At 36.6% G+C, this 22,231-nt stretch overlaps 1 protein-coding gene and 1 pseudogene across 1 annotated transcript in view; one reads left to right on the forward strand and one right to left on the reverse strand.

The window, feature by feature from the left end:
• Positions 1-22,231, forward strand: part of PGM5 (phosphoglucomutase 5) — a 165,139-nt gene that overhangs the window by 14,546 nt on the left and 128,362 nt on the right. The window contains exons 2-6 of the mRNA XM_077148353.1: positions 6,079-6,241; positions 10,137-10,283; positions 13,125-13,250; positions 17,213-17,403; positions 18,017-18,171. Coding sequence (XP_077004468.1) covers positions 6,079-6,241; positions 10,137-10,283; positions 13,125-13,250; positions 17,213-17,403; positions 18,017-18,171 — 782 coding nt within the window. The remainder of the gene's footprint in view (positions 1-6,078; positions 6,242-10,136; positions 10,284-13,124; positions 13,251-17,212; positions 17,404-18,016; positions 18,172-22,231) is intronic.
• Positions 2,469-2,917, reverse strand: LOC143661256 (ubiquitin-conjugating enzyme E2 N-like; annotated as a pseudogene).

Below are 22,231 nucleotides of genomic sequence, written 5' to 3' on the forward strand. Positions count from 1 at the left end.
GTTGTTGAGTTGAACAATCTCTTTATATATTCTGGATACTAGACCCTTATCTGGTATGTTGTTTCTGAATATTGTCTCCCATTGTGTAGGCTGCCTTTTTACTTTCTTGACAAACTTCTTTGATACACCTTCCTTCTGTTTTGAGGCTTTAGCATCTCGTCGAGTTATCTGGTCACCTGGATTCAGCCTGTGGAAGGGGAAATAGGTATGGAGAACACATATCTGCTTCTTTACATCCTTAGCCCAGAAGTAACACACATCACCTCTGTCCCCATTCTCACACTAATTTATCACTCCAGTGTAAGTTACTCACACTGCCACACGCAGATGCAAGGGTGGACTAGAAAATGTAGCCCCTGGTTGAGCAGCTGCTTCTTAGCAACAACTCTGCTGTGGAAGGGAGATCATAAATTTTTGTGAACTGCTAACCAAGTCTGTTGCAGTTACACAGTCTTCATAATTCTCCTTTTAAATGGATGGATAATAGTCCATAAGTTGTACATTATACTCTTATTTAGCACATTCTTCATTATTAGACATTTACTTAGATTATATTTAGCTTTTTACTTTTAATAAATACGGCTATAGGAAATAACTATATATATATATAACTTTTCCCCCTTTGAAGATGATTTCTTTGAGAATAATTCTGAAAAATAACAGAGGGATAATGAACAAAAGTTACAAATAATTTTCAGATTCTTGAAATCACAGACTTACTACTTGAGAGAAGTATCTACAGTATTAAATATTGCTATATCTGCAGTATTTAAAAAATTTTTTATGTTGAAAATGTACTTTAAATAGGTAATTCTTCATCTTACATAGGAGAACAATAAAATACATCACATTCTGAAGAAACTCCAGAAGTTAGGAGAATAAGAGTGGGGAAAATTCAAGAGACAAAAGTTCCAACCTGCAGGTTAACATTTACATAATTGTGACTAGATACATTTATGACTTAAAAATAATAAAAATCAGGAATCATACATGAAATGGGGTGGGGAAGTATGGTTTTTCAGGGGAAAGGAGAAACTGTCAATGAAGAAAAAAAATTACTGAACATCAAATTAAAGAACAAACGAGCTCCCGTGGCACATGCTGAAAGGATGAAAGCGAGAATCATTAGCTGAGGATCGGATGTTCTCAAAGTTTGAAGAACCCTTTCTAATGACACTTATGCAAACTGGTTGCTTTGAGATTTGCTCATCAGGTCTATAAGCAAGACTAATAAATGCCTCAGCACACTCCAAATGATTATCACATCAGTCTTAATAGCACACACCAGTGGTCACCTATGAAGGTTTCAACCACAAATCAAGAAAAAGGTCACAAGCTTAACACCAGACACAGGTGTGAGCAACATGTGGAAGTCCTACACATTGATCACAACTGCTTCTTCGCTGTGACTCTTCCTTACAGTAACTTTCAAACATTGTGCCAAGACACCAGCGATCTCCTAACTAGTCATAAAACGTAAAGTGCATTTACTTTAAATTTCTAGGAGGAAAGAAATGCAGATACTGTTGTGGTATGCATGCTCAGGGCCCGCTGATAAATACTCTGTTCAGTAATAGCTTAACACAGATTTGCGTCAATGAAAAGAAACTGGCAAAATTCACCTCTTGCCGTTCAGTTTGTCAGATGGTGAGGACCAAAGCAGAATGTTCCATCAGAATTTGATTTTCAAATACAATTGTCACCTTGGGAAAATGAAAATACACACAGTAAAATAAACTGTACAAAGGCACAGGAGATAACAAAAATTATTTTACTAAAACATAAGATTTATAGAAGTTTCTGGACAAGCCATACAAAATGGTCACAAGCTTCTTTTTGGAAAGGAGGATTCTACACTTGACAGCAAAGTCACAAGGTATTAGTGAGGGCTGTGATGTTTGTTTAATGTTCCCATTTTGGTTCAAACAATCAATTGGCCCATCTACAGCATCTGAATGAAGTTAGACTTGGCTAGAGAGTATGTTCTAAACAACAACTGGTTAGCAGCTTTTAACCAATGCATTTAATTTAAGCATTAAAGGGGTAGGAGTGGGGCGGGGAGGGGAAGGAACTTATAAAATAAAATAAAATAAAATAAATAATACCTCCCTCCTCAAAAATAAAAATAAAGAAAAACACCCTTGGCCCTGCAGCTAACCCTGATTACCTTCATTCCCAGTGCTTTGTACTTAAACCATGGTGGGGCAAATGAATAAAAAAGCAGGAGGGGGGGCGCTGCTTTTAAACATTTCGCAACAATCCAGATGATACTTCTAGCCTCTGCTCTTGCTTTACAACAGTAAATCAGGACAAGACATAGATTTGCTAATGTGCATTTAATCATCAAAGGACTGAAGATGTCTGGGCTTTTATACTATAATGTTTCTAATGTCCATTAAATGCAAACAAAAAAGGAAGAAGTCTTGGCAGCACAGGAGATGTGATATACACTTGATGATCAGATCGATTTAAATGTTATTCATGGCATATAGCCTAGTCCATGCTCTAGCAGTTTCTATGGCTTGGACTTGATTGGACTTCCACTGCTCCGCTACATCATTTGTTAATGAATCTTCTGGATTGGCCTCATTTAACAAAGCCTGGATCGATAGCAGAACTGTGCAAATTTGCAGTGCTGGGGACCAATTATCTTTCAAAATATCTAAACATATTCCTCCCAACTTGTCTATTTTAAGGTTATAAATTTTGGTCATGAAACGTGCTTTAGGGGCTGCCATTGGGGATTCTTCTGCAAGGAATAATTCAAGTTTAAAAGTCCTTCCCTAAAGGGGGAATCAGCAATGACCACATGAAAATAACGGGCATTGTTCTCATCTGGTTCTGCTTTAATACTGGGAATTGGTCCTGCCAGCAAATGCTGGGTTTCCTTGATAATCCTGTGGGGCAGCCTGATCATCTTGTCAGATCCCGAGTTGGGCCTCTGGTCTTCTTTCTCCGCAGTATTTTTTTATACTGCCTGTTTCATGATAGATCCTCAGTAAGATGAGTTAGCTCATAAATAAAATGTATTTAATTTTATTAACACTTATTTGAATAAATAAATTTTATTTAACAAGAGCATATGGGACATAGTTTATCATGGCTCTGCATAATAGAACATGAGTGTAATTATTGTCCTATGCCCTTCCTGTCTTGGTGAATGGCACCACCATCCATCACTTTACCTAAGGCAGAAGGCTTGAGTTATTCTTGACTCCTCCTTTTCTGCTGCTCCTAAATTATTTATTGCTTTGCCTTTCATGTGAGTCTGCTATCCCATGTCGGTGGAGCTTAGTCAAGTGCAGGTTTGAACTAGTGCGGGAGGGTCCACTTTGAAGGTGGCTCGCCCCCACAGCTGCCAAGTTGGTGCCAGCATTGGTGGGAGATCTCAGTTCTCCATATGGGCCTCCACACACGGCTCCTTGAGTGTCTGCATGATGGTGGCTCACTTCTACAGCAAGCAATCCAAAAGAAGAAGGTGGAAGTGGCAATGTCATTTATGGCCTCATCTTAGAAGGCACACGCTAGCATTTCTGCAGTGTTAATTGATTGCATGAATGAACCCTGTTCATTTTAGGAGGGGACTATACAAAGGTATGATTCCGGGAAGACAAGGATCATTGTGAGTCATCTTGGAGGCTGGCTACCGTAGCTCTTCTCTCCCACATTTCATTCCACTGTACATTCTGTTTATTCTCCTTTTAAAAATATATCTCACACCCAGTCATTTCTCTTCATTTCTACTGACTTTGGCCTAGTTCGAGACATTGTCAACACTTAACTCTGGTATGATAACCTACCATCTGATCTTTCTCCTTCTACTCTTGTCATCCTCCAATGCATTTTCCACATCATTCATTCATTCAGCTTATTAATTCAATAAATATTTATTATATACTTATTATATGCCAGGATCATTTTTAGGTTCTTAGGATATAGCAGTGGGAAAAAAAGTCTTTGGAGTTTTTATGTTGTAGGGAAATAAATAGTATGTAAAATATTAGGTGGTGATATGTGATAGATTAAAGTAGGGTAAAGGAACTAGGGCACAACAGGGCTGTCAAGGGTGCTGTCTTTAATTAGGTGACATTGGAATAGAAACTAAAGGGCATGAGGTGCAGGTATGTGACTACCTGGATAAAAGTGTTCTAAGAAGAGGGAAAAGCAAATGCTAAGAACCTGAGGCAGGAGTGTGCTTGGGCTGTTAGCAGCCAGCCAGTGTGGCTGGAGCAGAGGAAAGGAGGTAGAGAATGGTAGGTGATGACATCAAATCATGTGGGGCGTTGTAGACTGGGATGAAGACTTTGGCTTTACCCTGGGTGGAGGGGAAGCAGGGCAAGGAAAGCCATTTGAAGGTTTTGGTGACGTGACATAATTTAATTTTGAAAGGATCTTTTGGACTGTTCAAAGCTGATGATCTTTTTTTTACTTTATATTTTTATTATGAACAGCAAACATGCAAACATTCTTGACATACAAACATTCTTGACATGGTTGCAATCAGTGGTGCACAATAACATCACATAGTTGTGTATTCATCAGGATGATCAAGCTGGTGATCTTTTAAAATGTAAATGTTATCAGGTCACTTCACCTGTTTAAAATCCTTCAAAAATTCCTATGATATTTTGAGTAAATCCAAACTCCCTTAGCTGTTATTGCTATTGTTATTAAAATGGATACGTCATTCTCTTCTATCACAGCACCTTGCTTATTTCCTTTCTAGCCTGTATCCCAGTTAGTGACTATATATTATTATTATTAGGTTTACTTGTTTATAATCTGTCTCCCCCATTAAAAAATATGTACTCCAGGGCTGTTGTGGTTGGGTATGTCTGAACTGAATCATCCTCAAATTGCTTTGCTTTTAGAGTTCTTGTATCTGTTTTTTATATGTATAGACGTTTATACTATATATATATATATACTTTTTTTTATTTCTTCCCTCATTCTCAGATTTGCTCAGTGACTTCCCTCCTGCAAGTAGGTGCCTGTGTAGCTTTGCAATTGAGCTGGATGCTCGAGCTTGCCTTGGCTTGTGGGGCTAAATCAGTGCTTCTGAAGCAATTGAATTACTTGGGGATGGGGAGAGGTTTTGTTAAAATGCAGATTCTTACTCAGTAGGCCTTGGGTGATACTCATGCCTCCTGTCCTTTGACTAGCAACAGTTCTTGATCACCAGTTCTGGAACTAGTATGAATAATGGAATCACCTATAGAGCTTTAAAAGTGACTAATGCCTGGCTCCCACCCCCAGAGGGTACAATCTTTAATTTGTCCAATTTCCATCTGAATATTGTGATTTTTTACAGACTTCATAAGTGATTCTAATTGTAGTGAAATTTGAGAATCATGGGACTGGATGATATTGTGCCTTATTTTAAAGCAAAGACATTTAAAACAAAACATACTCAGTAGTGCAGGATGGTGTTTTTTTTCTTTTTTAAAAGTCCATTTTGTAGCTATGGAAACAGTCTGGACACACCCATGGATGGCCTGCAGACCTCTGTTTAGCATAAATGGAAAGTTTCTCCGATGTCCCAGGTACATGTTATCACTTAGTAGCAGAAATAGAATTCCTACCTTTAGGAGACTTGTCATCCAGAGTACATTTAAATTATGCCCACTAATGACACGGTTGTGCTATATCAGGTCCCTTGCTGTGCCTGAGAAAAGGGCTGAAGCCGAAAAATTATCCATTTCTTTTTCCTTGTAATTTTTAGCGTGTTCACATGTACACTTTCTGAGTCAGTACCGAGCTAAGAACCTCCTGTGTGGGTCAGGCTAACCCATTGGTCATCAAAAGCAGCCATTTCGAACTAATGGAAATCAGTGAGCAGATCAATTTACAGGGTAATTTGACTGCTAGAAGTGACTGCCACAAATGGTTTTGGACACACTGGGCAGAAGAGAAAACTCCAGACCTTCCCCCAACTCTCACCTAATCTCAAACCTACCCAATTCCTTTTTCCAAGTGATTTATTTAACTGTGTTTTACTGGAATCTGGGGCACTTGAGGGTTTTGAAATACCTGCAATCCCATACAACTGGATTGATTTTTTTTCCTGCTTTATTCTAGATTGGGCGACTGATTATTGGACAGAATGGCATCTTATCAACCCCTGCTGTTTCCTGCATCATCAGGAAGATCAAGGCAGCTGGCGGAATCATCCTAACAGCCAGCCACTGCCCCGGAGGACCAGGGGGAGAGTTTGGAGTGAAGTTTAACGTTGCCAATGGAGGTATGTAGTTCAGAATAGGCCTTAATAATCAGGATTTCTTTCCTTTTATATTATTGTAGTATTGCAGTAAACTCTGATGGTAGACAAGTGAGGAAATGGTGGCTCAGAGAAATCCAGCAAACTTCCCGTGGTGTTACAAACCGGATGTGGCCTAAAGGGATCTAAGACTCATTCGGTGTCTTAGTCACCTAAACTCTTCAGTGTATGGAAGCAATTAAATAATTGATGCTTATCTGCTAAAGATGGACTCTGGATTTTAAAGTTGGGTCGTACTCTCACGGTCATTTAGACCATTCTTCTCGCTGTATAGATGACTATACTGAAACCCTCCCTGAGTGGCTGGGTCACTTGTTCAAGGTCACAGGGCTGGACAGCATCTGAAAATGATATTTAACTTACATTTTGTGTTCTCTCTATCCTATAGTGTTGACTTTCTTTCACTGAAATTTATAGAATTATGCCCCCTCCCTTTTTTTTTTTTTTTTATATTCACAGAAACTTGTAGTTGGGAGACCCTAGAAGGGTGGATATGTTCATAGGGGTAAATTAAAAAAAAAAATCATTGAATATATATCAAATAAAGAAAATAATAAATGGATACCCATTGTATCCATTGCCTGATTTTGCTGTTTTACTTCATTTTCTGAAGGATTTTAAAGTAAATTACAGCATCAAGACATTTCACACCTAAATATTTCTATATGCATCTCTAAAAAAGAAAGACCTCTTTCTGCATAACTACATTATCACACCTAACAAAAATAACATTTTTAAAATTTTATGATTCTCTAATATCATCTAAAACCTAATCTATAGTCAAATTTTCCCACTGTTCCCCCAAATTCACTGCTGTTTTATTCAAACCAGGATTCATCCCAGAACCATGAATGGCATTTGCTTGCTCAATCTCTTAAATCTCTGTTAATCTAGAACACCAGGTCTGTGTGTGCATGTGGGCAGGAGCTGAATTTTAACCAGCAGTTGCTGTTATGAATTTTCCTCATCCCAGGCAAAATAGAGCACTCTGAAGTGAGAGTTTTGTTCATTGCAGCCATTATGTTCATTATCCAAATGGAAGCATTATTCATGTTAAGTGTTAAAAGAACTCACTGTATGAGGTGTCCACCTTTGAAGGTGTGCTTGAAGGAGAGCTGCTGCACTCAGCACACATAGACCTACATGTAGTCTTGCAGCAGCTACTAGAATATTTACTGAAGATTTCAGGAAAATTGCAATTTTCAGGTATTATTTACCTGAAATTGTGCACTGATGACATGGTTCAGAAAATGAAAGTTTGTACAGAAAAATATAATAAATAGGCTGCTAAACGAAATCGTGGATTTTAAGTAAGCATTTAAAATTAGTGTCTGCACATCTTGCAACAGCATCTCAGGCATGTCTTCAATATCCTGTGTGGCAAAAGGGAGAAGGTGTTATTTATTTACTTATTTTGTAGACTAAATTGTGGGCGGTTATGCAACTTGCTCAGTCATACCTTGGATGAAAGGAGGGGGGTTGGATTTATCACTTAACTTTTAACAAAGCTATTGAAAGCTTTTTCTCTTACATTTAATTGTTCATGTTTGCATGACTTGGGATTATGAATGAAACTAGTATGCCTAATGGCACAGAAAGATTCAGCTGTTTTCATTCTCCTTGAAGTCGGGTGAGTTTTACCACCACGTCCTTCTTCTGGGGTTCAGGCACCCACCTCTTCTGACCGTGTGTCCTGCAGATGCATCTGATGGAGGGAGTTGAAAGATGAAGTGTCTGTAGAGTTAGTAGGCACATCCAGGGAATGGAACTTGTTTGGGACTGTGTTCCTTTTCAAATACACTTAGAGGAGAAGACCATTCTGAACATGTTTTTAACTAGAGAAGGAGAAGCTGGTGGTAAGGAAAAATGGAGTCAATAATTAAACTACAGATTTTTTGAATACTTGGTATGTGTCAGACATCATGATGTTCCCCAGATGGGGAAGCATAATATTTCCTCCTATCTCCCCAGTCCCCCAAGGGGATTTTGCAAATACTTTTTTATGCTCTGCCCGAATTACTCTGGGATATATCAGGGAATCACACTCACCTGTACAAACCAACAAGCTCTCACACCCTATTCAAAATCCCTGTAATTAAGTTGTGTGAATAAATTGAGCATAAAAGCTAAATTAGATAATTCGCTAACCAAAATATAAATTTTGCACCAAATAAATCTCTCTCCCTTTGAGCTCACCCAGAAGTTGAAGTTTTAAAACATGAACCATGTCATCCTTTACTCTGTTTCTGATTTACCTTAGTCATATCCAGATTAGACCTTTCTTGCTTTTTAAATTTTGCAAAGGGTAAAAAATGGTAAGGAGTGAAGAGAAGGCCTATGCTTATTTCTTTTCAGTCTTTACTTTTTCTTATGATAAGAAAATTGTGGTTGATATCTACTAGGTCTTTTTCTCTCCCATCTGCTGGGATGAGTCTATTAGGTTCCTTTTTATATATTTAGTGAGCATTTATTGGGAATGTGTAACATTCCTAGAATGTGCTAGAACAGTGCCGACCAATAGAAATATATTGCTAGTCACATATATAATTTTAAATTTTCTGGTAGCTACATAAAAAAGGGAAAAAGAAATAAATGAAATTAATACTAAATTCTATTATACTAATATATACAAAATATCATTTGATCATGTTTTCAATATAAAAATTATTAATGCAATATATTGCTTTTTTTCTAACTTCAAAATTTGGTGTATACTTTACACTAACTGCATTTCAATTTGACTAGCTGCAATTCAAGTGCTCACTAGCAATATGTGGCTAGTGGTTATTGTATTAGATAGTTCAGTTCTAAGGAGTGAAATATAAAAGAAATCAAGAAATAATTTCTGGTCAGTTGAAAGTTACAGTAAAATTGGGGAGTGAGATTCATGTAAAAATCTAACTGTCTGATTATTATTATTTATATTCTAAATCTTTCAATATATTTACTTATTTGTTTCTTAGCCTGTTACAAAAATTATCTAAGGTGGCTTGCATTAAGATATACAAATTAAAACAAACAGAAAATGAAAGAGGGCAACTCTTAATTTTGTGCTCAGTTAATTCAGAGTCTATTACTATTTTTTTTGTATGCTGCATGGTGGGTCATATTTCATTATTTTTCCATGTGAGTAGCCCGTTATTGCAGCACCATTTGTTGAATTTTTGTTTGTTTTGTTTTTTGTTTTGCTTGTTTGTTTTGGGGAAGTGCACGGACCGGGAATCAAACCCAGGTCTCCTGCATTGCGGCCGAGAATTCTACCACTGAACTACCTTTATACCTTGTAGAGTCTATCCTATTTAATTGTCAGTTTGGCTTTGTGAAGAAATGCCTAAAAAGAAAGGAGTGACTAGAGAGTATATCTGAGCAGAGAAATAATTTACCCTGTTAAACTCATACACCAGCTAGGCAGCCGAGATAGAAATAGAAGTCAAATTTTCTTTCTCTGGGTACACTTGGGAAGCTATGGTTTAAATCTGGAATCCCTCATGTCTGTCAAATGCACATCCTGTTTGTGTCTCATATCCTGAATAAAGCTGATTATATAACTGAGTCTCCCTGGCAGGTGTGGAACTATTTTTAGGGAAGTTGTATCATTGCTTAAAAGTGGGTTAAAACAAAGAAACATGTGGGTTATTAATGTACATAGAACAGGTGATACCGACCAAATTTCCTCCATAATGAATGAATATAGCATAAGAAATATGGAGGCTAATTGAGCTGTGAACTGTTGTCCATTGTTTAAAGAACAGATTAATCTTTCTCCTGCCTGCATGAAAAAGAGACAACACTTCTGTGACTGGAATTCCTGAGACTTAAAAAAATAATTTTTTGTGATTCATTTTTTTTTGAATTTTAGGTCCTGCACCAGATGTTGTTTCAGACAAAATCTATCAAATCAGCAAAACAATTGAGGAATACGCCATATGCCCTGATCTCCGAATTGACCTTTCCCGACTAGGAAGACAAGAATTTGACCTGGAAAACAAATTCAAACCATTCAGAGGTAATAGGTAGATTATGTTTTGAAGAAGTCAGAAAAATATTGTAAATGGGGTGACTGTGTTCTCCACAGAAGACTGTACTTGTAAAAATGATTGAATTAGCAATTTCAGGGTGACTCTTGCTAAATACATGTAATCTGAATGTGGTGCAGAAAGAAATGAGAACAGCCAAGATAGTCAGAGCTGGAAATGTTTAACAATCCTTTTCCAAACTCTATATTATTTTTAATATAGAAAAGTTTCAATGATGCTCCTCTGAAGTGTTCTAGGAATAGGCTGTAAATTGCCACAACGTGCCTTTGCTTTTCTAAGCAATGAAGGTGAAGATGCTGGGATACCTTATTTAAGAAGAGACCAAACTAAGCAGTGGGATTATTAAAATTCTCCGTGGAAGGATGGAGTTTATTTTCTAAACCAAAATTACGCATTTCAGCTTAATTCAACACACAATTACTGATCGCCTGCTCTATTCCAATCACTGTATTAGGAGATTTTTTACAAAGAATTCAATACATACCAGGAGTATTTAGGCAGAGTGGTTAAGGAATTAAAAGAACCAGAATGAAATTGACAAAAATATTATCTTATATTATTGAGTGAGGAGATCTGCTAAAGTACTCAGGATATAACTTTTTATTTTATAGAGTTATTTTGATCCTTATAACATCTGAATTTATAATGTGTGAACATCTTTTTTCTCATCCCTCTATTTTATCCTATTGCATTTTCTTAGAAAGTATGCAAGTAGCAGTAGAACAGTTTTTACTCCTTTGCTGCCTCTGTAAGTTTAAGTACAGTTTGTGTGAGGATGACATTCTAATTTTACAAGTAATTTAACTTACATAAAATGATGAAATACCTGGTTCATGGCCACATTTTATGTTAGGGTCAAGAAAAAACTTAAAGTGACCCATTCAGGAGTCACGGTGTTGGGCCAATGCTCAACATCATAATTTCCTTGAAAGCTTTTGAGTAAGTTGGTTGCTTAGATAGTCAGCCAACATTTATTGAAAGCCATATAATACTAAGTAGATGCAAATAGTGCCTGCTTTTATTAATCTAATTGGGAAAGTGCACCCGCACGTACCCACAGAACAACATGGCAACTCAAAGCAAGGAATATGTTATATTAAACAAAATGAATTAAATATGCTTGATTACATATTTGGAATGACTGGATGATAAGATATATAAGAAAAATAAGGTATTGCCATCAGGAAGAAGTTGTATTTATTTTTTATTTTTGATGCCTTCACAACTCTTATAATTGTCTGGGAGATCTAGCTCTCCCGTGAGCTCAGATTCAGGTCCATTGTTGTAGCCGTATTTCCTAGTTTGATGAATTTTCTAAAATGCTACCAATTCTAGGAGGTGGGTGGAGGACTACCTGGCTCCAAAGAAGAATTTGGGGATAATCATTTGGGGTAATCTATGTGCTGCATTCTTGCTATTTCAAGTGTTGAGCAAGTCTTAAGTAATTAGAAGCAAATCAGTCCTTGGCAGAATACTGTAAAGTGTCAAGAGAATGAATTGTGGTCAACTTTCAATTTTCACTGACTTCTATGTGCTCCTTTGTTCTCTGTCTTTCCATTTGGCAATGTGTTATTTTGTTGTTATCCTCCTCATACCAAAAGATATTTGAAACTATCAGTTTTTCTAAAAAATAATATTACATTTGAATGGACACACATACTACTACATTGCTTCAACTGCAAAGAAAAGCACATAGTTTTATGTGGGTATTTGACCAGATGAAGGATAGTTTTGTATATTAAAATCTCATCTATTAAAATATACACCTGGATTTATTCAAAATTACTACAGGTGGTTGATAGTATCTTCAGTGTAGATTTAACTATTTCAGAGTTTCAAAGTAATATGAAGTTTTAAAAAATGGAAAACCAATATAACATAAGCTTCAAAATTTGTCTTATGAATTTTTTTTTTTTTGCATAGTTAGGCTTGGAGAATTGAACCTGAGTCTCTGGCATGGCAGTCGGGAATTCTGCCATTGAGCCACCGTATATCTTATGAATTTAAAAACAACATTCCTAGACAAAATTTTAGTGCCTTAAAAGGCAAATATTTACGACTTCTAAGTAAAGAACTTGCTGGGTATTAATTACATACTGATTGCCAAGTTGAAAAATGTAATGTATTCTGGATTTTATCCTAGCTGTAAAATAAATGGAAATGATTATTTTGGATCCTAGTCATTGGGTGGTACAGGACACTGGAGAACATTTGTGTTTAATGAGGATTTCCAGATATTTGCTATTCACCCTGAAATTGAGGTCAAAGTTGAGCATGTAAGAGAATTCACCTAAAATCAGGGATGTATCTGCTATCAACAAATCCATATTTTGATATGATGGATACAATAGCATTTGGAAAATAGAGGTCACCTCTGAGGATTTTCCTTGACTTACTTCCCACTAGTTGAATCGTGCCTTGGCCAATCTGCACAGGACAGTCATCTGCTTTTTAGCATTCAGATGCATGCATATTTTGGAGGGAGGGATGTGGCATAAAGTAGGGGGCATAGGAATAACAGGCTGTATTTTTATCTTCACTATTCTTATCATTGATTTTTCACTGCAAAGAACATTTTATAACAATATTATTTATACCCATCAATCATCTGAAAAGTTTGTAGCATCTTGATTGTACCTTAATTTATGATTTTGTCTACAAATTTTGACACTTTGCTTCCATTTAATGTGTGGGATTGTAACAGGGTTGTGATCAGAATTTCCTGCTCTCAACATCATGATTTTTGGGGGGCTTCCAAGTGTCTTCCATGGTGCAGTGGTTGACACTACCTTTGGTCTTCCTGTCCTTAGTGGAGATCGTGGACCCTGTGGACATCTATCTCAACCTCCTTCGGTCCATCTTTGATTTTAATGCCATCAAGAGTTTGCTGACTGGGCCCAGCCAACTGAAGATCCGCATCGATGCAATGCATGGAGGTAAGCTTGTGGTCTTCTACCAGCTGGGGGGCAAAAAGTGTTAAGGAGATCTCTTCTGGGATGATGAGGAAGGTTGGATTCATAGACATTGATGTGACATGTATAAGTTCAGATATTTGGAATGCTCAGATTTCTTTCCTTTGATGCAAATGAAAACAAAGGCTAAACAAATGAGTTTAAGATTATACCTGTTAAGAGTGTGTAGAGCTACACTGTAGTCATTAAAAATATATTTTAGTACAGGCACATAGTGTATCCAGTCAAATAGTTTAAGTCTTATTATTTAAAACCCCCTCTCCCACTCCAACTCCTTCCCCCAATTTTTGGTATTTGTCTGCCTATCACTAAACGCCATGAATATGTTGCTCCTTGTTGATTTTTTCAGTTTTGGGCATTATTAACTTTATACAATGGAAGATATGTTCTTAGCTCTCTTTCCCATCCACCAATTTCAAGCACACTTACCTAATCTAACTATCTAGTTATTTTGGTAAGATCAGTATCCAGTGTTTACATGCCCATAACATGATGAGCTACACAACATACTATAATTATATTTCCTTTACAGCACAACTTTTTTATTTCCCTGGAATTAGTGATTTCTTTTTCTCTCACTGCTTAGTTCTTGCTAAATGTATCTATCACTATTAATACCCAAACTCTCCCGCAATGGGTAGATCTTCTCTCAGTTCATTTTTCTAGGGACCTGTAATCTACTTACCTCTATTAGCTCTTTAAGCCTACTGCATCCTGGAATCTCTCTCATTGTCACTCTGTGATTCCCTTTACTGGACTCGTGTGTAGGAGTCCCTGTTTTCCGGATCCTTTGTCTTCCACTTTCTTGATTTATTCCTAAATTTTGGAGAAACATGTTCTCCAGGAGCTCTGTGAGAGAAAGCTCAAGGAAGGTAAATATTTTGGGTTATTGCATGTGTGAAAATGTCTTTTTACTTTACTCATTTTTGATTAGTATTTGTCTAGGTAAAAAAATCTAAGTTGGATATTATTTTCCTTCAGAAGTTTGAGGACATTGCTACATTGCCTTATAACTATTAGTATTGAACTTGAGAAATCGATACTATGTCGACTTTTAGCCCACTATACGAAGCCTTTCTTTTTTTTCTTCTATGAAAGCTTTTTGGCCTTCAACTAATCTTCAGGGTTCTTCCCTTTTATAATGATGAGTCTTGGGTGTGGAACTATTTTTATCCATTGTACTGGACATTTGGAGGGACTTTTTAGTCTATAAACTTGTATCCTTTAGTTCTAGGAAATTTTCTTGAATTACTTCTTGAATAATTTCCTCCTTTTACTTTTTTTTCCAGAATGACTATCATTTAGATATCCTTCCTACTGGAATGATCCTTTAATTTTCCTATCTCTTCCCATCCCTCCCACCCCCATTTTCTATCTTTTTGTTTTGTATTACATTCCAGTCCTTCTGTTAAGTTTTTCAGTTATCATATTTTTAATTTCCCAGAACTTTTCTCCTTCAAATACTCTCTTTTTAAAGATTACATCTTATTCATATTTCATGTATGCCATATCATTTTTTAATGTCAGGTTTACTGAGGTATAAAGTTGGTAGGCATACAGTTTGATAGGGTTTGATAGGCATACAATCAGGTAACTGTGATTACAGTCAAGATATAGAATATTTCTACCCTTCCAAAAAGTCACCTCCTGGCCCTTTGTAATTAAACCTCTTTTCCTATCCCCAGCCCCTGACAACCTTTCATCTGCTTTCTGACTCCATAATTTCTCCCCAGAAAGCCATATAAATAGAAACAGATAATGTATAGCCATTTGTTTCAGACTTATTTCACTCAGCATAATGTTTCTATTGTCTGTACTGGTATTGTTTGTTTTTATTACTGGGTAGTAGTCCATGGTGCAGATGTACAAAGTTTGTTTATCCATTCATCTATTGATGGAAATTAGGGTTTTTCATTTTTTGGCTATTACAAATAAAGCTGCATTCAACATTTGTGAATGAGTCTTTATGGGAACATATGTTTTCATTTTTCATGTGTAAATATTGAGGAGTAGAGCTGCTGGGTCATATTTTAAGTGTGTGCTAATTTTATAAGAAACTGCTAAACTTTTTCAAAATGGCTGTACCTTTTACAGCAATAGTAATATATAAGGGTTCCAGTTTCTCTACATCCTTGCCAACATTTGGTATTGCCAGTTTTAACCATTCTACCATATCTTGTTAATCTCTCTGAGGATATTATTTATATATATTTATACGTTTTCTTCTCCCTGTATAGTTTTTGTGTCTTCCAGGTTGCTCTTTACTCTTTGTTTTGGTCTTAATGTTAAATGCATTCTTCAAAAGCATGGTGATCCTTGGCTGTCTGTCATATTCACTTTGTTGGGAGCAATGAGCCCATAAGTAGTGCTGGTCATCCATGGGCTTTACCCTAAGGTCTTCCGGCTGGGTTGTTTTGTTGGTTCCTGTTGGACTTGTCATTTTCCCTAGAAAAGGATCTTTCAGGTTCCTGCCTCAGTGCTATCCAGCCTAGAGGGAAGATGGCTTCTCTCTCTAAGTAGTTTGTGCACTATTTTTGGGTTTGAGCCTCATTACCTGGCTTGTGCTACAAGTCCATCTCTGAACCAATCACTCTGGCCTGTGAATGGAGAACACTGATTGGCAGATCTAGGCCACCTCCTCACCCTTGGGGGAAGTGGAATTTTTCCACACCCAGAACTCATGAACTGAGATAGATAAGGAAATGGTTCGCCAAAGGAAAACCAAAATGCTGTTACTAGAGGAAGGGGGAATAGGTGCTGGGCAGGCAAAATCAAAAGATGTCTACTATCCAAGGTTTCTGTTCTCTTGGTGAAAAATAAATGGAAACAATACTTTACATACATTGCAGCTAAACAGGATTACACAATGGCCCCCACTGTGCCGTACGTTCTACCTCAAGCTCCGTTCCTTTTCTCTAATGCTACCTCCATTTGGATGGCCTGCCCATTCCCCGTCCCTGTTAAATTTATAGTCTTCCTTCAAACCCCAGCAGAAATACTGCTTCCTCCTTGAAGCCTTAACCTGTGTTTGTTCCTTCTCTTAAGCCATTGAATCTAATTGCTTCATAAATATATATTGAATGGCACCTCTCTTTTGGTCTCACCGTTATAGTCACTCATCTGTAGATTTTATTCATTCCACTGCTAGATTAAGAGTGCTTTTCTGGGCGGGCCGCGGTGGCTCAGCGGGCAAAGTGCTTGCCTGCTATGCCGGAGGACCTCGGTTCGATTCCCGGCCCCAGCCCATGTAACAAAAAAAAACGGAAAAACAAAATACAATAAAACAAGAAAAAATGTTTCCCTTTCTTCCTTCTATCCTTCCTTCCTTCTCTCTGTCTTTCCTTTTAAAAAAAAAAAAAAGAGTGCTTTTCTGTCTCTTTATGATCCTCATAGTTCCTAACACAGGGCTTCCATGTTAGGCATTCCATAGCTGTACACTGAACTGGGAACACTACTCCACAGCGTTTATTTTGTAAAATGTGTTTAGTTTCATATGTTTCAGTGGTTTGCAGCATTTAATTACATACTTGATAGAGTTAAAAAAATATTCCAAGACAAAATTCATTGCTAGGACCTTTTTAGGGCTTATGCATATATTCCACTGAAGCTCTTAATACATAAAAACCAACAGGCAGTGAATCATTATTAAGTAGTCAGTATCTTTCTGGAAACATCTTAGAGGAGTTTTGGGAGAAAAAATCTCATGAAATTGGATTATTGCATATATCTTCATTTAACAAGCACAGAACATGGCCCATTCTTGGTACTCAATAAGTAGTATTTGAAGTAAGTATTATTCATGTTATATTTTGGAAAAACCTATAGAATTTTTTTTCCTGGGTATTAAGTAGCTTTTCTTGTGCTAACCAAATAAGACACCCTGGAGGTTCTGCAAGTATTTCGCATTGCTGTGTATTCTTTTTTAGTGATGGGACCCTATGTGAGAAAAGTTCTGTGTGATGAGCTGGGTGCCCCAGCAAATTCTGCAATAAACTGTGTTCCTTTGGAAGACTTTGGAGGGCAGCATCCTGACCCAAACCTGACATATGCAACAACGCTTCTGGAAGCCATGAAAGGAGGGGAATATGGATTTGGAGCTGCATTTGATGCTGATGGAGTAAGTAGGAAAATTTTCTGCCTGTTAAGCCTTTTATCATATAATGACCCAAGCATCCAAAGCTAGAGAACCAATGTAGATGTCTACTACTAACATGCATCAGGCATATGCACCCTAATTGTTTCTGCATCTGCTCTTCTGTTTAATTTCTAAATATTACAATTAAATAACAATTACTTTTCTTTGTTCCAGATTAGCTTTATGTAATAAGGAGATTTTTTTTTCTTTTAAAAGAACATTCATTCAATAAATCTTTATTCATAGCTGGTTTGGTTAAAAGTACCATGTCAAGTAATCAGCTATTTCAGTAAAAAGTGTCATTCTCCATAATGCTTGGGGAAAAAAGGAATTAAGGATATGGAGGTTACTGAAGCATAAGGTCATCACCCACGTTTCCACAGGTGGGACCTTGGCCTTGACACATTCCTAGTCTTGTCAAGACTCTGGATACTGAAAGATTCAGAGATTTAAAAGAAAGTTTCCCAGCCCTCTTTGGCCTCCTTCAAGTTGTATAAATAGAGAATGGCAGGAAAGGGGTCTCTGGGGATCATGGGAATGGACTGCCCACAGCAGATGCCTCTGTCTGATCATTGTCATACATTCCTTCCTACAGGATCGTTACATGATCCTAGGTCAAAATGGCTTCTTTGTGAGCCCTTCTGACTCCCTGGCCATCATCGCTGCCAACCTCTCTTGCATTCCATACTTCCGTCAGATTGGGGTCCGAGGGTTTGGGAGGAGTATGCCAACCAGCACGGCCCTGGACAGGTAAGTGAGTTTGTCACCATGAAAAACCTTGCAGTAGGTCTCTGATGCCCATGCCCCTTTTCTCTGTAGCTGTCACAAATTTTTGAAAGCATGGGAACTTAGAGACATGGTATAGGATAATGGGTAGCAGTATGGATTCTACAGTCAAGAGGCCTGAGTTTGATCCTTGCTTCTGCCACTTATTAGCTGTGGGGACTTGGGAGATTTATTTGACTCCTGTACCTCAATTTTCTTATCTGTAAAATGGGAATGATAATAGTGTCATCTTGACATGGATTGTTATGAGGTATGGATGAGGTAATTCATGTAAAACATTTACCCTGGCACATAGTACATGGTTTATTTATGTTTAGTAAATAAAAAATTAATAAATTGGAAGTGTAAGCAAATGAGATGGAAAGAGCATGGATTTTGGAGTCAGGTTATATTTGTTCACAGACTAGCTGGTACTCTTATTTGCACTGTCAAAATCGGAATGATATTTCATAGGTTTATTTTGAAAGTAAAATGAAGTAGTGCATGGAAGTACCCATTCCGTAGGGGATTCACTGCATGGGGAATAAAGAGTGTTAGACTTCTATCTCTTTATGCTCCCCTCCCTTAATCATATTTTACCTTATCTTATAAATCAGTGAATTTTCAAGTCTAATATTTTCAAACTACATATATTATTACAGAAGCAGTGCATATGCATGGTAGAAAATACAAATAAAAATAGAAAATTTAAACATTCTTCCCACAGTTAACTTTGCTAAGAGGTGGATATATTTTCCTTGCTAAATCTGTTCTACAATATATAATATGCATATCTGACTTTTCCTAAATGCCAAAAAGAGATTAAAAAGTACGTACTTCTTTGTAACCTACTTTTTCTTTTCCATCAAGAATCTCTGACTTTCTATTAGTAAATTTTTAAGATCATATTCAGATTTCCCCAGTGTCCCCCAAAAGTCTTTTATGGATGATTCTCCCAAAGCAGTGTCCCTTTCAAAGCCACACATTGCATCTGCTTGTTATGTCCCTTAAGTCTTTTATAATCTAGCACAATCCTTTTCTTTTACCTAATTTTTGAAGAGAGCTGATGTGTTACCTATTGTCTTGAGTAGTGTCCCATCTTCCTGGGTTTGTGTGGTCTTCTTGTTTATCCATCTATCCATTCATTCATTTATGAGATAAATTTATATGCAGTGAGATGCAGAGACTTTAACAGTACAATTTAATGACTTTTAATAAATACCACCACCCAGATTCAGGCACCCAAGATTCATCATCGCATAAATTTTTTCCTGTGCCCCCTTCCGGTCAGTTGCAATCCTACATAGGAAACCATCATCCTAATTTTTATCACCATGTATTAGTTTGCCTGTTCTTTAACTTCACATAAATGGACTCTATACTACAAACTCATTTGTAACTGCCTTTTCCCAATTCAATGTAATATTTTTATCCATCCATGTAGTTGTATGTGTAATTTTTCCTTTTTTATTATTGTATGATATATACTATATAAATATATCATGATTTATTTATCCATGTTCCTGTTGATGGACAGTTGCGTTCTTTCTAGTTATTAGCTATTATGAATTACAAGGCAAAGAGCATTCTTATACATGTCTACTTGTGGATATGTCTTATGTCTCCTGGGTAAATATCTAGAAGCAGAATGTGGGTCATAGGATAAGTGTATGCTTAATTTTATAAGATATTGCCAAACTCTTTTCCATTTCACACTTTTATTTACAATCTGTGAGAGTTCCAGTTGCTTCATATTCTCACCAACATTTGGTGTTGTCAGTTTTTTTGCCCCTAATCTTCACAATTCTATTTCATTGTGTTTTAAATTTGCATCACTCTGAGAACTAATGATGTTGAGCTCCTTTTCACGTATTTATTGACCATTTGTATATTGTCTTTTGTAATGTGTCTATTCAAGTCTTTTGCACATTTTTAAAGTTGGGCTATTTTTCTTTTTGCTACTGCTTTGTAGGAATTATTTATATATTCTGGATAGGAGTCTTCTGTGACATATGTTTATTGCAAATATTTTCTTGCTGCTGCTTGCCTTTTCATTTCCTTACTGGCGTCTTGATGAGCCGAATTTAAAAACTTTGATGAAGTTCAGTTTATTAATGTTTTCTTTTATGGTTAATATATACTTTTTTTGTCCTCTATAAGAAATCTCTGCCTACTCCGGGACCAGAAAAATTTCATATTATGTTTTCTTCTAGAGTCTTTGTAGTTAGTTTACCTTTTATATTTAAATCTATGATTGATCTTGAATTAATTTTTTGTGTGTCAGGTACGGTAGGAGTTGAGGTTTACTTTTTACCTTATTGTAGTCTGAATTTCTTATCCCCTAAATAGCCTTGGCTTTTTTTGTTAAAAACTGGTTGACCATATATATGTGATTTCTCTATTTTATTCTGTTTGGATTACTGAAATCTTATACAAAGACTTGGAATCAAATGAGTCCTTCAACACATTTTTTCTTTGCCTAGCTTAAAATTATATATAATAATAATTATATAAATATCCTAATAATATATATGTATCTCCTAAGTCCTCCATGTTTCCATATGAATCTCAGAGTCAACTTGCCAGTTTATACCAAAAGGACTACTGAGATTATGATTGGAATTTTGTTGAGTCTGTAGATCAATCTGGAGAGAATTGCATTTAAGTAATATTGAGTCTTCCAATCCACGAATGTGGTATAACTCTTCATTTATGTGGTTTTCTTTAATTTCTCACACTAGTATTTTGTGGTTTTCAGTGTAGAGCTCTCATGCAATTTTTGTAAAATTTGCTCCTGAATATTTTATATATTTTGATGCAATTGTAACTAGAATAGTTTCATGAATTTCATTTTCCAGTTGTTCTCTGCTAGTAATTAGAAATACAATTGATTGTTGGAAATTGACCTTGTATCCTATGATCAAAGGGGAGAAGAACCACATACCTTTTAGATATGCCTCACTTTACTTCTTCCCCTGAGGTGATACTGGTATCAAGCCAATGATAAACCCTGTCTCACTTAAAAATTCTTGCCTGGCAGCACCAAAGAGTAGTGTGTATGATTCCATGGTTCTTTCCATTTGCCTTTACTTATATCCTTCTTTTTTCCAAAAAAATATTCGGTAACACTGTAGACAACAAGACAAAAATAGGACCCTCTCTAGGACTAAGAACTCAGATTTCTGAGTGCTATGAAAGTTATTTAATATGAGAGTGTATTTAATAATAACACCTACTGGTCATATAGACTCTTATCATTTAAATTTTTCAACATATGATCTCACTTGATCTTTGCAGTAATTTAGTGAAGTAATTAGGGTTGGTATACTCTGTCCATATTAAAGATGGGTAAACCAGTTATCAGAGAGGTTAAGTGACTCTGCAAAGTCACACAGCTAATAAGAAATTGACCCAGGATTTGAGAGTAGGTCTTCTGATTTTGTTTACTACTTCATCTGCTCAGTAACTATAATTTGATCATATGGTTCCTGAGAAACCAGTTGAAAATATTGCCCAACTCTCCTTTAGGGTAGCCAGCAACTTTGCAAACCCTGGCCAGGAGAGGCCACTTTCAATCTGACAACAAAAACCATTTGTCTTATTTTCTCATGGAAATTTCCCAGTAGTTCTAGATTTCACTTTATCCCCCCTTCCCAATAAATCTCTGTTTCAGTCAGAAACCAGAGGCCTTGCTTAGAAATTTCACAAAGGACCTCTTCTGATATGTAAGTGACCATTTAAAAGGATTATTCATGCCTGCTGGTTGAGATTCAGAATTCTGTGAGCCTCTGACGTGGTGATTTGTTTTGGTTATTTTATCTGGTATGTAGCTCCCAGGTGAATTCTCATGATGGACACTTCATAAACTTCTTTCATCCTGGGTAAAAATAAATGCTTTAAATTTTTTATCTTGACACGGGTTTCCCCAGATAGGTTATTGTTTTTTTCTTTTCAATTAATAAAATCATAGGTATGTGACCATAAATGCCAGACCCCAGAAGAATAACAATGGAGTAATTGAGACACATGAGATGGCACAGTTTCC

The sequence above is a fragment of the Tamandua tetradactyla genome, chromosome 2 (assembly GCF_023851605.1).
Source record: "Tamandua tetradactyla isolate mTamTet1 chromosome 2, mTamTet1.pri, whole genome shotgun sequence".
Lineage (NCBI taxonomy): Eukaryota > Metazoa > Chordata > Mammalia > Pilosa > Myrmecophagidae > Tamandua > Tamandua tetradactyla.